Below are 16,829 nucleotides of genomic sequence, written 5' to 3' on the forward strand. Positions count from 1 at the left end.
TGATCCTGAAGCCCCCTGGATCTTGGGGGCCAGTCCCAACGCCTCTCGGTCTAACCAACTGACCTCGTAGGGTTGTTGTGTGGATGAAATGAGGAGCGGAAGAACCACGTACGCTGCTATGTGCTCCTTGTAGAAAAAGTTGGCACATCAATTCAAATAAAATAAAATTTGCGCAGATTTAAAACCTTCTGTTGGCCTGTGCTTTATAGAACACCCTCCCACCAGATGTCAAAGAGAAAAACAACTACAGTGGTACCTCGGGTTATGGATGCTTCAGGTTACATACTCTGCTAACCCAGAAATAGTACTTCGGGTTAAGAACTTTGCTTCAGGGTGAGAACAGAATTTGTGCAGCGGCAGCGGGAGGCCCTATTGGCTAAAGTGGTACCTCAGGTTAAGAACAGTTTCAAGTTAAGAGCGGACCTCCAGAACAAATTAAGTTCTTAACCCGAGGTACCACTGTACCAGACTTTTAGAAGACATCTGAAGGCAGCCCTGTTTAGGGAAACTTTTAATGTTTAATAGACTATTGTATTTTAATATTCTGTTGGAAGCCGCCCAGAGTGGCTGGGGACACCTAGCCAGATGGGTGAGGAATTGTTGTTGTTGTTTAGTCGTTTAGTCATGTCCGACTCTTCGTGACCCCATGGACCAGAGCATGCCAGGCACTCCTGTCTTCCACTGCCTCCCGCAGTTGGGTCAAACTCATGCTGGTAGCTTCGAGAACACTGTCCAACCATCTGGTCCTCTGTCGTCCCCTTCTCCTTGTGCCCTCCATCTTTCCCAACATCAGGGTCTTTTCCAGGGAGTCTTCTCTTCTCATGAGGTGGCCAAAGTCTTGGAGCCTCAGCTTCAGGATCTGTTCTTCCAGGGAGCACTCAGGGCTGATTTCCTTCAGAATGGAGAGGTTTGATCTTCTTGCAGTCCATGGGACTCTTAAGAGTCTCCTCCAGCACCAGAATTCAAAAGCATCCATTCTTTGGCCATCAGCCTTGTTTATGGTCCAGCTCTCACTTCCATACATCACTACTGGGAAAACCATAGCTTTAACTATACGGACCTTTGTTGGCAAGGTGATGTCTCTACTTTTTAAGATGCTGTCTAGGTTTGTCATTGCTTGGGCGAGGTATAAATAATAAATTATTATTATTATTATTATTATTATTATTATTGTTATTGTTATTGTTATTATTATTATTATTACAGCCATTATATTCCTGCCTATTGATATGTAGCAACTGCCTTTAGCTGTTCTCTTTCCGGTGCCTCCTAACAGCAATCTTGTTCAGGCAAGCCCACCCAGATCCTTAGAAAGCTGGTGTGGTTTTAATCTCTTTTAGCATTTTGACTTTTTATGTTTCGGAGTACGCTTCTAAACCTTTCTTGCGATACGATAGACGATAATCTTTATTGTCAATGTCCCATACAGAACAACGAAATTGAAAACATCTACATCAGACATTCAAAAACCATATATATTTTTTGTAAACCTTGAAGGCTTTTTGTTTGCTTGTTGGCTTGCTTGTTGTATTTTTGCAACCGAGCGGTATATAAATTTTATCAAACAGATGAAAGAAACAAACCATTCCTCTCTTTCCCCTCTCAGTTTCGCTTCCCTCCTTTCCCGTGAGTGTATGGCTCCTTCGCTGGAAGAGAAGACAGAGACTGCAACCTCTCCCAGGCCCCCGCCTGCCCCCCATGTGTGGGGCTTGGGGGCTGTGGCTTCCGTTGCCCCCCTTATCTTGCTGCTGCTGCTCTGCTTCCCCTTCAAAAGGTAGGTGGCAGCCTTGGGGCATCACAGTGGGGCTGTGTTCAGGGTCCTGGGACACGTAGGAGAACCTGGACGCAGGGGAGGGTTGTCCCTCCAGGCCAGCGTGTCCTGCAACTGACAGCATGTAAAAATAACACAGTTTACATAAAATCACAATCAATTAATTAAAATATATTCAAAAATCAATTCATTCTAAAATCAGTTCAGAGTCAAATTCATGGCAACCATTGGGCTAGAGTTCTGTGAGGATTACAGAAGGAGGGGGTCAGACTGTGCCTTGGCCAAAGGCCTGGTGGAACAGCTCTGTCTTGCAGGCCCTGCGGAAAGATGTCAAGTCCCGCAGGGCCCTAGTCTCTTGGGACAGAGCGTTCCACCAGACTGGGGCCACGGCCGAAAAAGCCCTGGCTCTGGTTGAGGCCAGCCTAACCTCCCTGTGGCCTGGGACCTCCAAGATGTTTTTGTTTGAAGACCGTAAGTTCCTCTGTGGGGCATACCAGGAGAGGCGGTCCCGTAGGTACGAGGGTCCTAGGCCGTATAGGGATTTAAAGGTTAAAACCAGCACCTTAAACCTGATCCTGTACTCCACTGGGAGCCAGTGCAGCTGGTATAGCACCGGGTGAATGTGATCCCGCGGCGAGGACCCCGTAAGGCATTCTGCACCCGCTGGAGTTTCTGGGTCAGTCTCAAGGGCAGCCCCACGTAGAGCGAGTTACAATAATCCAGTCTGGAGGTGACCGTCGCGTGGATCACAGTGGCTAGGTCAGGACGAGAGAGGTAAGGAGCCAACTGCTTAGCTTGGCGGAGATGGAAAAATGCCGCCTTTGTTATAGCTTTAATCTGGACCATCCGCACGTCATTCTGGTTTAATAGTTGTTCAACGGTGCCTCCCCGGTGTTAACACATTCTCGCCACAACGAAGGCAGGATCCCACCCACTTATCAGCATACGTGATATGAAGAGGTACAGGATTTCAGCAGGAATCCACGGGGCACGCTTTGACTGGAAACAAAGCAAAGTCCAAACTTCGAGGGGTTAACTACAGTCCCCGGTTACAGGTTTTAAATGTGCATTGGATGGGATGATGGGATTTAAATGTATAGTGTAGATCACAGAATCATAGAATTGTAGGAAGGTAGCCCATCTAGGTCAGGGTTTCCCAAACGTGGGTCTTCAGCTGTTATTCGGCTATGATTCCCTTCATCCCTTGCCACTGGTCCTGCTAGCTAGCTAGGGATGATGGGAGTTGTAGTCCAACAATAGCTGGAGACTCAGGTTTGGGAAACTCTGATCTGGGCTAACCTCCTGCAATGTGGGAAAGTATCAACTAAAGCAGCAGTTCTCAACCTGTGGGTCCCCAGATGTTGTTGGACTACAACTCCCATCATCCCTGAGCTCTGGCTTTGCTAGCTAGGGGTGATGGGAGTTGTAGTTCAACAACATCTGGGGACCCACAGGTTGAGAAAGGCTTAACTAAAGGATCCAAGACAGATGGCCATCCAGTCTCTGCTTAGAAACCTCCCCAGCTTCTTCAACCGTTCCTCATCAGGCTTGGTTTTCAGACCCTTGATCTCCCTGCTCTGCACATATTCAATATCCTTCTTAAACTGGGGTTCCCAGAACTGGACGCAGAACTAACCTGGGGTCTGACCAAATTTGTGGCTTTTGCTGCCTCTGATTTGGCAGTCTTGAGTGAAGTTTCTAGTGAATTTGTATGGGCAACTTGGCCACTTACCCAGATGCTGGATAGCCCAAGAGACTTCCTGAGTCGTGCTTTGATCTCAGGGCCTCAGGGTCTGAACCATGTTTTCGATGGCATCGCAAGGAGCATGCAGTAAATCTCTTGACTCAAAAGCCGAGCAAATGTCTCTCTCTCTCTCTCTGTTGCAGGAAAAAACGGCAATTATCAACCCGAACTTTTAAGAGGGACCCATCAGATCTCATCAGCGTGGTGAGTCCTTCCAGTGTCTGTCTCTAGGGGAGGTTTGGAAACGCCAGCCAGATGCTGTCCACATCCTAAGGCAGCCTTTGCCAACCCGGCACCCTTCAGAAGTTCTGAGCTAGAACTCCCACCAGCCCTAGGCAGTAGCGCTTTGACCGTTTCCTTCCTCGTGATGCTTGCGGCTGATTGGAGATTTGGCCGCCAAATATTTGGAGGGCGCCATGTTGGGGAAACGTGGGGAGCCAGCTGGCATTTGTGAAAAGCATGGCGGCAAGACTCTGAGCCCCCCCCCAGCAGTTATGCCTTTGATCTCTTAAATCCAACACCGGGGGGGGGGGTCTCCAGAATTTTAAGGCACATTTGGTTTCCGAGCACAATTCAAAGTGTTGGTGCTGACCTTTAAAGCCCTAAATGGCCTCGGTCCTGTATACCTGAAGGAGCGTCTCCACCCCCATCGTTCTGCCCAGAAACTGAGGTCCAGCTCCGAGGGCCTTCTGGCGGTTCCCTCACTGCAAGAAGTGAGGTTACAGGGATCCAGGCAGAGGGCCTTCTCGGTGGTGGCACCTGCCCTGTGGAACGCCCTCCCACCAGAGATAAACAACTACCAGACTTTTAGAAAACATCTGAAGGCAGCCCTGTTTAGGGAAGCTTTTAATGTTTGATGTATTACGGTATTTTGATATTTTGTTGGAAGCCGCCCAGAGTGGCTGGGGAAGCCCGGCCAGATGGGCGGGGTATAAATAATAAATTATTATTATTATTATTATTATTATTATTATTATTATTATTATTATTATTATTATTATTATATTTGAGTGAGTGCCATGGATGTCAACCCTCCTGGTCACGTTTCTCTCTCACCTCTTCCCCCCCCAATCTCTCCTCCCCCCAGACAACTTGGAGATTTTATCATTTTATTCTACAGTCGTACCTTGGTTCTCGATCGGAATCTGTTCCAGAAGTCAGTTCGACTTCTGAAAACGTTCAAAAACCAAGGCGCAGCTTCTGATTGGCTGCAGCCATTTTCTACATTCAGTCGGAAGCCGCGGAAGCCGAGTCAGACATTTGGCTTCCGAAAAACGTTCGCAAACCAGGAGTCAAGACGTTTGAGTCACAAGCTGTTTGAGAGCCAAGGTACGACTGTATTTGTTTGAGTCAGCCATTTAGAAGTTTTATTCCTTTATAAGAAAGCACATAAAAGTTGCAGTCCTCAAGGCACCCAGGTTCCAAGGTGCACAGGGCTTCAAAGGTCAGAACCAGCATCGTGACTTTTTGCTTAGAAACAGGCTAGCAGACCTGTTTTCTTTTTCCCTTTTCGGGTCTCTTCTCCTCTAGGGTGCTGCTGTGCATTTGAGTTGTTTGGTACTCCTGCGCTGTCTCTTAAACAGTTTTTTAAGCTGCCTGTGAGCTTTGGAGGAGTCGGGAATACAAAACAAATAAGAATGTGTGCCTTTCTGCTGCTCCTTTGATAAACTGGACAGGTAAATTATTAACTCTTAGAGTCAACCTAGATGCTGCACGGCGGCTTGCAATCTGTGACCTTAACTACAGTATTTTAAAAACACCAATTGCCCGTGTTGTTGGGGTGTGTGTGTTTGTGTGTGTAACCCTACCATGCAGTTAGGGGATTTTAACCAATAGGGACCCCCTTTAGGGTCCCAATTGAGACACATGGCTATTTATTCTGGCAGTTTTCATACTGGAAAAAGAGAAGTCCACTTAATGGAAACTTCCTACCTAGTTAATTTGCCAGCATTAAGGCCTTAAGTGTGCAGTTGTGTGTGTGTGTGTGTGTGTGTGTGTGTGTGTGTGTGTATATATATATATATATATATATATATATATATATATATATATACAACTTTAACCTAGATGGAGAGTGCAGAGTATTCACATCCTAAGAGGGTCTTGTTGCTTCCACTGCTGCAGCCTCCAGTTCCAAGAGACCCCAAACATTACGTCTGCAGCGCTAAACAAACTAAAGAAACTCCAGCGGGTGCAGAATGCCGTGGCGAGACTCCTTACAGGGTCCTCACCACGGGATCACATTCGCCCAGTCCTATACCAGCTGCACTGGCTCCCGGTGGAGTACAGGATCAGGTTTAAGGTGCTGGTTTTAACCTTTAAAGCCCTATACCGTCTAGGACCCTTGTACCTACGGGACCGCCTCTCCTGGTATGTCCCATGGAGGACCTTACGGCCTTCAAACAAAAACATCTTGGAGGTCCTGGGCCACAGGGAGGTTAGGCTGGCCTCAACCAGAGCAGGGCTTTTTTGGCCGTGGCTCTGATCTGGTGGAACGCTCTGTCACAAGAGACTAGGGCCCTGTAGGACTTGACATCTTGACACGACTAAACAACTAAACAACAACAACAACTATGTTCTCCACCCTGTACTCAAGGCCTGGAAAAAGTTTGGGAACCACGGATCTAACTCACTATTCTCTATTGCAGGGGGTTCTTAACCTGTGGTCCATGGGCCCCCCGGGATTCCATGGGCTTCAGGGGGTCCTTGAAGGAAATCAGTCCCCAGTGCATTAAAATAAACATGTGTTCAACATTTGTGTGTGCATGTGCACACTTTTTTCTGCCTAGCGGCTTCGTAGCCTCCATTGTGTTCCCAAAGGGGCCTGTGACCCTGTTATGTACTGAGTTGAATAGGATCCAAACTGCAGCAGTCTGATTGGTCCTAGAACAATAGGATCCAAAAGGCAGCAGTCTGATTGGTCCTAGAACAATACAGCAGTATGATTGGTTGGCAGGAACCACCCAATCATGCTCCAGATAGAAGTGAATCCACAACCTGATTGGCTTACAGTCGAATTCCGGAATTAGCCAATCATGTGCAGCCCATTGTGTAAATAATGTATATAAAGCAGATACTTTGAAGGGACATTCATTCATTCCTCCTCACCACTATGAGCTGAATAAATAGCATGAAATCACTTTGCGACTCTGAGTATATTTCAGACCCCAAAAAGGTTAAGAGCCACTGGTATGCCCTGGCTGGCAGCAGATATATTGTGTTCGAAACATGGGGTGTTGTCCCAGATATCGGTCATCGAACCTGGGACTTGCTATACGCAAAGCAGATGCTCTTCCCGTGAGACCCGTTCCCAAGGCATTAGGAGGCATCGTTCTTCTCCCACGTGCCTCCTCCCAGTGGTAAATGGGTCGGCTCCTCTGGTTCCTCCGTTCCTCAGAAAGGCATGTTGAAGCTGGCGTTTGCCACTAAGTGGCAGCATATACTCAGCTCTGTGGTTTACCGTTCCTTTCGCTTGTGATTAAGAACAGGCCAGGCCAGACCAGCCAGATGCCTTTAAAATACACACACACCAAGCCCAAGATGCATCTAGGAAACTTATAAGTTTGTGCAGGAGTCGCTGTTTGTAGGTGGCACCCAGTTGTATACTGCCAAATGCAGCTTGCAGAGTTCAGTTTGGACCTGGGCTTTTGCACAAAGAACCCACTTTCCCCAAAGCCTTTTTGTGCACTAGAAAGAGTAAGATAACAATTGCTTGGCGTGAAGCCTTGCAGTCACGTACAATCATAGAATTGTAGTGCTGGAAGGGGCCCCGGGGGTCAAAAGTGCAAACAAACCAGGGCACCAGAGTGGCAAAGGATCAGATGGGGTGTGTTTTCCAGGAAGTAACAGAGCAAGAAATGTACCCATCTCATTTTTAGGTGTCTGTCTCTTCTTATGGCGCAAAGCTATCCCACTCCACAAACATCTAAAGAGCCAATTGCACAGAATGGTGATAAGTGAATGTTTGGTTAACAGCACAGCTTAAATGAAGGCTGGGCAGTCTGATTTAGGGAACAACTCGCTTTCTCCTGGCAAATTTGGGCTCCAGGCTCATTACCCCCTCAGCCTCTTCCTTTTGCACCAGAAGGAGAAGGCAAGCACCCCTGAAATGGCCCTGGGAACAGCTGCTGCGCTTTGGAGCTCCAATTCTGACTGAGCATCCTTTTTTTTTTTGCTCCAGAGCCTTCCCCACAAAAACCTGCTCTTTAAAGCTGAATTGGAGCAAACAGCAGTCCGAGGAAAACTCTTTCTGCCATGAAGGAAGTCCAGGTGTATTTTGTCTGGATGCAGCCAAAGGAAACCCACTTTCAGCAGGATGTTCACAGCACTGCGTCTTGATTTGCCAGAGGTGTCACCTTATCCTTCAACTTTTTAAATTTTTCTTTCATTCCTTCTTATGCAGACGAGACTGGGAGACCGGCTGAGGCCAGCTGAGAAGACCTTTGAAGATGGAGAGTTGCACAACAGTAAGTGGGCAGTATGAGAGGGGATTTCTCCATGCTTGAAATGTGCTGTTTATAAGAGTGACATGTTAGCAAGTCGTCTTTCTGCAATAGATTCCAAGGGAATCCCTTAAATCAAGTAAAGCAACACAGTGGAACCTTCGTTCTCGAACTTAATCCATTCTGGAAGTCTGTTCAACTCACAAAACGTTCGAAAACCAAGGCGCGGCTTCCGATTGGTGCAGGCGCCCTGGAAACAATAGCCTACAGCCACATTGGATGTTCGGCTTCTGAAAAAAAACTTTCAAAAACCGGAACACTTACTTCCAGGTTTTCGGAGATCGGGAGCCGATTTGTTCGTCAACTAAGCCGTTCGAGAACCAAGGTTCTACTGTATTCAATGATCCATTGGAATATAATAGTAAAGTAAACAGTACAATTACATATCTTCAAATAATAAATAGTTTGCACTTAGCAATTACAACAATTACTAAACTGTAATCAATAAAAATAATGGTAAGTCACAATGTATAAAACCACAAAACCATGTGACAGGATCAAACTGTGAAACAAGGACACACACTATATATATATATATATATATATATATGTATGTATGTATGTATATATATATCCCTGAACTCCTCTTTTCTCTCCCGGCTGCTTCTTGTTGTTGTTGTTTAGTTGTTTAGTCGTGTCCGACTCTTTGTGACCCATGGACCAGAGCATGCCATCTCGTCCTCTGTCGTCCCCTTCTCCTTGTGCCCTCCATCTTTCCCAACATCAGGGTCTTTTCCAGGGAGTCTTCTCTTCTCCTGAGGTGGCCAAAGTCTTGGAGCCTCAGCTTCAGGATCTGTCCTTCCAGTGAGCACTCAGGGCTGATTTCCTTCAGAATGGAGAGGTTTGATTTTCTTGTGGTCCATGGGACTCTCAAGAGTCTCCTCCAGCACCAGAATTCAAAAGCATCAATTCTTCAGATATTAGTCTTCCATATGGTCCACCTCTCACTTCCATACATCACTACTGGGAAAACTATAGATTTAGCTATATGGACCTTTGTCGGCAAGGTGATGTCTCTGCTTTTTGAGATGCTGTCTAGATTTAGTCATTGCTTTTCTCCCAGGAAGGTAGTGTGGTTAGCCGTACTCATAGAATGATAGAGTTGGAAGGGACCCTGACAATCATCTAGTCCAGGTACTTCCAACTCCAAAGAGACTGCGATCTGCCTTCTACTGCTTCTAGTGAGAGCCAGTGTGGTGTAGTGGTTAAGAGTGGTGGACTCGTAATCTGGTGAACCGGGTTCGCATCTCCGCTCCTCCACATGCAGCTGCTGGGTGACCTTGGGCTAGTCACACTTCTCTGAAGTCTCTCAGCCCCACTCACCTCACAGAGTGTTTGTTGTGGGGGAGGAAGGGAAAGGAGAATGTGAACCGCTTTGAGACTCCTTCGGGTAGTGATAAAGCGGGATATCAAATCCAAACTCTTCTTCTTCTCTTCTTCTCTCAAAGTCATGGTCTGGGAAAGGCTCCCAGGGCTGGATGTTGGCGCAAGACAGGTGGCGAAAGCCTTTCTCATCCGCAGGAGCGTGAGAAAGTGTTTTGCTTGACACCCCCCAGCCCGTCCCTCCACACCTTTGGCCGGGAACTCAGGGCAGCCGGCAGCAAAGGGGAAAGCTCTCTTTCCTGTTGGAACAATAGCCTCCCATCTGCAAATAGCTCGAGGCCTTGCAGGCAAACGGTGCGCCTGTTTCTGCACACACATGTGCTTCCCTTCCAGTCCTGGAGTCGGTGTCTGAGGCAGCGGCTTCTCAGCTTTCGGAAAGTGAAAGCTCTTTCGGTTCAGCCTCCAGACTCGTTTGCTTCGCCTACGATTACGGGGAGAAAACAAAGGCCTCTGATTCAATGCTCCCAATAGCTCAGATAATATTCTTTGCTGCGTACTAACAGCAAATGCACCAGGGTGTTCCCTATCACAAGTCTCGATGGCAGAGGGCAGATTTCCCCACAGATTTGCTCCGCTTATAGAGCCTAATCAGGGCATCTCCTGTTTAAACCTGATATAGATAATGTTTGCTGAACCTAAGCTCTCAGCTGAAACTCAGTGTAGACTCTTTCAGGTGAACTTTGCTAAACCTGAGCTGCTGCACCGCCTTCTATTTTGATCAGGCAGCTCAGGTTTTGCAAGACTTCATTGTTTCAGCAAGGCTGCAGTTTTCAGCAGACTTACTTGTCCAATGCAACTCAGCAGGACTCTCTGAGTAAACATGCAAAGGGGCCATATTGTAAGGGGCTAAGGGCTTATCGCCACTTCCTCTTATCCCGCTGCTCAAAAGTGTGCAATCGGAGCAAATGGCAATCCGGGTTTTCTCTGTATTGATGTTTGTTCCGATTTAGCACTGAAGAGCAGGTTTTCCCTGGGAACAGGAACAGGGCAAGGGGGAAACCACTCATGCCCTAATTTGGATAGTGGTTTGCTTTGACTTAGCATAGGGTTAGTCAAATGGGTCAGTTCTGGTTTCTCTCATAGTTCCAGTCTTCATTTCCATATCAGTTCACTTAAAAAAAAAAAAAATGTCATGCAAACTACTAGCATTTTAGTGTGAATTTTTCCAGAATACATATTTTCCCCCAAAAGCAATTTCCTGCAGTACAGGGCCGTCTTTACCCGGGGGTGCAAGGGGTGCAAGGCACCCAGGCACTGAATTCAGGGGGGGGGTGCCAAATGTATACCTACTGTATACCAGTCCCTCTCGATTGCCGGCAGTGAAAAGCAATGGAGCGGAAGTCCCTCTCCCACCGTCTCTCTGTTAGTCCGTAGCGTCAAATATTCCCAACGAGTAAGGAAACAAAAGCAGTTTTTCTTGCTGTGTCGTTGTTACAAGTGAGCGATCCCCCCCCAAAAAAGTTCAACAACTTTTTTGAGTTTGCCCCCTAAAAAGGCCAACAACTTTGGCTTCCCCCATCCCAAAAAGCTCAATAAAAGTTAATTTGGGGGCGACTAAACTAAATTTGGGGGCGCTGGGCGGATCTTTACACCCTGGCAGCACATATGCTAAAGACGGCCCAGCTGCAGTCTAGTACATTTGTGTGTATTATTTTCACCAACATGGGTCTTTCAATGTACACTTCACCCCAGGATATGCCGTTTTCGGGTGGCGCTGTGGGTTAAACCACAGAGTCTAGGACTTGCCGATCAGAAGGTCGGCGGTTCGAATCCCTGTGATGGGGTGAGCTCCCATTGCTCGGTCGCTGCTCCTGCCAACCTACCAGTTCAAAAGCATGTCAAAGTGCAAGTAGATAAATAGGTACTGCTCCGGCGGGAAGGTAAACGGCGTTTCCGTGCGCTGCTCTGGTTCACCAGAAGCAGCTTAGACATGCTGCCCACATGACCCGGAAGCTGTACGCTGGCTCCCTCGGCCAATAAAGCAAGATGAGCGCCGCAACCCCAGAGTCATCTGTGACTGGACCTAGTGGTCAGGGGTCCCTTTACCCCTTTACCTTTATACATCACTTAGCCGGAGAACTACATTGCAAGATTCAGAGAACTGCGTTTTTTGAAGGGTGCCTGTGTTTTTGGTCTGCTTTTTATTTTGGAAATAGCAAATCGGGCCGGTTCCCTTTTAAGTGAGAACAGAACCCAATTCCCTCCACCCCTCATCCCTAACCTAGCAAATCCCTTCAGCAAAGCTCCTCTGCTAAATACCCCTTCACACACCTATTTTTATTTAGTCAATTTCTTATCCTGCCTTCTAAAGTGAATGTTATTTCTTCCAAGGTGGCAAGCACGTTTTTTTTAAAAAAACAAGGCCAAATTAAATGCAGAAGAACTGCAGAAACAAAACAGAACTGTAAAGGTCACGAAAACAATAAAAACAGCAATAAACCCATAAAACACTGAAAGCAGCCGGCAAATGAAAGCAACCAGCCTTTGAAAGCCACAGCCAAATAAATGTGTTTCCATGTGGTGCCTGAAATTTGTAGGGGGAGGCCATGTGCAAGGGGGGCATTTTTTTTAAGAAGCAGAGAACGAGCACTGAGAAAGCCCAGTTTTCTGTCTCCACCTGCCAAATCCCATGGAGATGGGAGGCAGGGAACCCTATGAACGACTTCCTCGGATGACCTTAATGCCTGGGGCATCTCAGGCGGAAGCGAGCAATTCTTGGCTACTTCCAGGCAGCTGACCGGCTCACGCAAAACTTGCACAGGGGTTAAACGGTGTCATTCACATACAGAGCATTCCTCTTGTTACACACACCATTGCAAGCTAGTGGCTGTTATCCTTTCCAGCACCATTTCCCATCGCTGTTCTTACCAGACTTTTTGCGCTTCGGGAAGCGGTGGAGTGACTGCGCTACCTTGGAAATGGGGGACCTCTCCTTCCTTGGAGGTTTTTAAGCAGAGGTTTTTTGGGGGGGCCACCTGCCAAAGATGCTTTAGCTGTGATTCCTGCTTTGCACGGAGTTGGGCTAGAGAAAGTCTGGTAGTTGTTTATCTCGTTGACATCTGATGGGAGGCGTTCCACAGGGCAGGTGCCACTACCAAGAAGGCCCTTTGCCTGGTTCCCTGTAGATTTGCTTCTCACAATTAGGTGACAGCCAGGAGGCCCTCGGCGCTGGACCTCAGTGTCCGGGCAGAACGATGGAGGTGGAGACGCCATAGTTTAACTACGTATGTCAGGGGTGTCCAAATTTTTTTCAAAGAGGGCCGGGTTTGATGAAGTGAACATATGTGAGGGCCGACAAAAGAGTTGTTGACCTTTTTTTAGGATTGATGTTGTTGATGTTTTGGTATTTTACCCCAAAGTTGTTGAGCTTTTTTAAGAATTCCCCCCCCCCAGAAAATAAACTGCTGCAGGGTCCAGATTAAACCAACTGGCGGGCCGGATGATTAGGCCCCCAGGCCTGCCTTGGCACATGCCTAAATGTGGTTCTTCCACTGTCACTTGGCACACCAGACACTCCCACATGTTGCTGCCGAATCTCCTGTTGGCATTGCTCATGGCCACACGTTACCTCCTGGTGATGTCATAAGCCTTGCAAAGTGGTTTCCTGAGCCTGACCACTATGGCGGCGGGTGTGTGTGTGTGCCAGAAAGCGGCTGGCAAGCGTGGCTCCCTCTTCTCTAGCCGTGGGCGAGTCAGAAACCTGTCCCATGGGAGTCAAGAAACCAGGGAGGTGTGTGCAATCAGTTCCTGGGAGGCGATGAGAGATAAGATACTGAGAGGGAGCATCAAAACAACATCTCCTGGGAGCTGAGGAAGGCAGGTGGAACCTGGCTGGGAGCGTATTCAATTCTGACACATTTATTGATTGGTTTTATTCCACCCGCCCATCAGTCAACCGGTCAACTGACTTTTTAATGCGTGTCTCAAGGCAGTTTGCAGACACGCCATAAAAACAGTTAATAAAGTTTTCGAAACCATGCAAAAAAGCAAACCGAAGAAAGGTTTTTTAAGCAATGCAAGATGAATATAAAGGCTAGAGACCATTCCACCCAAGCTTGTCTCAAAAAAAAAAATGCCTTCAGTTGTTTGCAAAAAGGACAGATTGTGGGCACCCATCGTTTCTCACCAGGGATGGTTTTCCACAGAGCAGGGGCAACCACACAGAAGGCCCTGCTCAGAGTTGCTGTGGAGTGGAATTCTGATATTTTAGGGACCGGCCGGGGGGGGGGGGAGGGAACACTCTCCAGCAGAACACTTCCCATGAACTCCATGGAACAATTAATAATGGGGGGAAATAATAAGGGCTCGTATTTCGATGAGGATGGCATTGTGCAGACACTGTACAAAACTTGGAAGGCAGAGCAGGGCTGAGACCACAGTAAACTGCCATGTGGAAGTACAGTCATACCTTAGTTGTCAAACGCCTTGGTACTCATCCGTTTTGGCTCCCAAATGCCGCAAACCCGGAAGTGAGTGTTCTGGTTTGCGAACATTCTTCTGAGGCTTCCAATTGAGTGCAGAAAGCTCCTGCAGCCAATTGGAAGCCGTGTCTTGGTTTTCGAACATTTTCGGAAGTCGAACGGACTTCCAGAACAGATTCCGTTCAGCAACCAAAGTACACCTGTATCTTACACATTATTTGGAAGTGAGTCCTACTGATTTAATGGAACGGTGGCCTGAACTACATCACTTCCCATTTCCCAGACATTTTAATTCTTCCCTGAACCTGCTGCTTAGGTGCAGCTGCCATATTCCCCCCTCTGTAGTTAAAGGCCATCTCTGCCAGAAGAACCTAATTCAGGGCATGTTATAGATTGGGATGTTGGGTAATGACGACTCTGTGAAGCAGCGGTGTAGCGTGGGTTGTCAGCACCCGGGGCAAGGCAAGTAACTTGCGCCCCCTAACCCCTAACCTGCCACCGCTGCCAGCTTCTTGCTGCTGCCTGGGCTGGGGTATTTACGGTAAGGTAGCCACGGCGGCGGCAGCGGGTCCGTGTCAGGTGATCTGAGGCGAGTTGCCACTGCCGCTGCCGCCCAAACGACGCCGCTTGCCCGGAGGAGGAGGAGGGCAGAGAGGCGAGGAAAATGCAACATGGCCCAGCAGCTGCAGCGGGGCTGTGAGGAGGGGCTGCCTGGCGCGCCCTCCGTGGCCCTGACGCGCGGGGACCATGGCGAGCGCTGAGAGCCGCTGCCTGCTGGACGCCTTCAGCCCGGACGCACGCACAGCTCGTCGGTTCCGCGAGACATGGGACTCTGCTACAGCCTGCGCCCGAGGCTCTTCGGCGACTCCGGAGGCTGCGAGCGCGCCCCCCCCAGATGTTGCGCCCGGTGCGGCCGGGCCCCCCTACACCCCCATGCTACGCCACTGCTGCGAAGTTCCACAGCTGGCCCACGTTTACAACGAAGCCTTCAATCCACCCCTGTAATCATAGAGCTGGAATGGGACCCCAAGGCTCATCCAGTCCAACTCCTTGCAGTGCAGGAATCTCAGCTAAAGCATCCCTGACAGATGGCCATGCAACCTCTGCTTAAAAACCTCCAAGGAAGGAGAGTCCATCACTTTCTGAGGGAGGCCATTCCACTGGTGGGCGGAAAATTCTTCTGAATGTTTAGTCGGAATCTACTTTCTTGCCATTTGAACCCATCGGATTGGGTCCTCCACATCAGAGCAGCAGAAAGCTGTCTTGCTCCACCTCCCATGGGACAGCCCTTTGGTTATTTGATGGTAGCTCTTGTCCCGCTTCTCAGGCCACTCTGCAGGATCCAAGTAATAATAATAATAATAATAATAACAATAATAATTTATTATTTGTACCCCGCCCATCTGGCTGGATTTCCCCAGCCACTCTGGGCGGCTTCCAACAAAGATTAAAAATACATTAAAATGTCACACATTAAAAACTTCCCTGAAGTCTTCTAAATGTTAGGTAGTTGTTTATCTCTTTGACATCTGGTGGGAGGGCGTTCCACAGGGAGGGCGCCACCACCGAGAAGGCCCTCTGCCTGGTTCCCTGTAACTTGGCTTCTCGCAAAGAGGCAACTGCCAGAAGGCCCTCGGAGCTGGACCTCAGTGTCTGGGCAGAACGATGGGGGTGGAGACGCTCCTTCAGGTATACTGGACCGAGGCTGTTTAGGACTTTAAAGGTCAGCACCAACACTTTGAATTGTGCTCGGAAACGTACTGGGAGCCAATGTAGGTCTTTCAGGACCAGTGTCATATGGTCTCGGCGGCTGCTCCCAGTCACCAGTCTAGCTGCCGCGTTCTGGATTAGTTGCAGTTTCTGGATCACCTTCAAAGGTAGCCCCATGCAGACCAAATTGCAGTAGTCCAAGCGGGAGATATCTAGAGCATGCACCACTCTGGTGAGACAGTCCGCGGGCAGGGAGGGTCTCATCCTGCGTACCAGGTGGAGCTGGTGGACAGCTGCCCTGGACACAGAATTGACCTGTGTCTCCATGGACAGCGGTGAGTCCAAAATGACCCCCAGGCTGCACACCTGGTCCTTCAGGGGCACAGTTACCCCATTCAGGACCAGGGAGTCCCCCACACCCACCCGCCTCCTGTCCCCCAAAAACAGTACTTCTGTCTTGTCAGGATTCAACCTCAATCTGTTAGCCGCCATCCATCCTCCAACCGCCTCCAGACACTCACACAGGACATTCACCGCCTTTACTGGTTCTGATCTGAAAGAGAGGTAGAGCTGGGTATCATCTGCATACTGATGGACAACCAGCCCTAACCCCCTGATGATCTCTCCCAGCGGCTGCATGTAGATGTTAAAAAGCATGGGGGAGAGGATGGAACCCTGTGGCTCTGGGGCGATGCTCAGGCAAGTGCACTGCCCCCCCCGCCCAAGTTAACAGCCCTTTTGTGCATGAATATAAGTGATGTGGTGGGCTTCCCCCTCTTGGAGGGTCTCTCCGGCATAAGTCCCGAGATGCCTCTGCCTGCCGCGAGTGTAAGGCGATTGGAATCTATTTAACGTGGATTATCCGCCAGATGGAGATGGTGGTTTTAAGGGGACATCTGGGTGATTCCGGCTAGGCTGTGGCCAGGGGCGAGATGGCGGCAGCCTGCTCCAACCTGGTGCCCTCCACATGTTCTGGACAGTTGTGCTGGTGGGGGGCAGTGATGGGAGCCGTAGTCCCACGCATCAGGAGGGCACCAGGTTGGGGAAGCCTGGGCTATGCATTGGGAGGAGATTTCCCTGGAACAGAAAAGGGGCTTTACTTTCACCTCTCCACACCCACTCCCAGCCCAGCTTTCAGACCTTTTTGATCTTTATCCCTGAGTTCACAGAGAGCAAAGAGAACAATCCCTTTAACTCCCCGCAGGCAGCCGTTTTTAATTCTCAGGGCAGAAAGCCTGAAGCACAGACCGCATTGTAGGTGGAGGGTGGAAGGGCAGAGATTCATTTGGATTTTGTTT

The 16,829-nt window shown here is 48.7% G+C and overlaps 1 protein-coding gene across 4 annotated transcripts in view; it reads left to right on the top strand.

Annotated features, from left to right (window-relative positions):
- The window catches only part of LOC310758605 (uncharacterized protein), a 64,960-nt gene that overhangs the window by 31,803 nt on the left and 16,328 nt on the right, over positions 1–16,829 (top strand). For 2 of the 4 annotated variants that reach the window (XM_083605343.1, XM_083605341.1), the window contains 3 exons: positions 1,607–1,774; positions 3,659–3,719; positions 7,918–7,981. In XM_083605343.1, coding sequence (XP_083461469.1) covers positions 1,607–1,774; positions 3,659–3,719; positions 7,918–7,981 — 293 coding nt within the window. Of the gene's footprint in view, positions 1–1,606; positions 1,775–3,658; positions 3,720–7,917; positions 7,986–16,829 lie in introns of all 4 variants that reach the window. The other 2 variants (XM_083605342.1, XM_083605344.1) reach the window with 2 other exon arrangements.

The sequence above is a fragment of the Podarcis filfolensis genome, assembly GCF_964270895.1.
Source record: "Podarcis filfolensis genome assembly, chromosome: 3".
In the NCBI taxonomy this organism is placed as follows: domain Eukaryota; kingdom Metazoa; phylum Chordata; class Lepidosauria; order Squamata; family Lacertidae; genus Podarcis; species Podarcis filfolensis.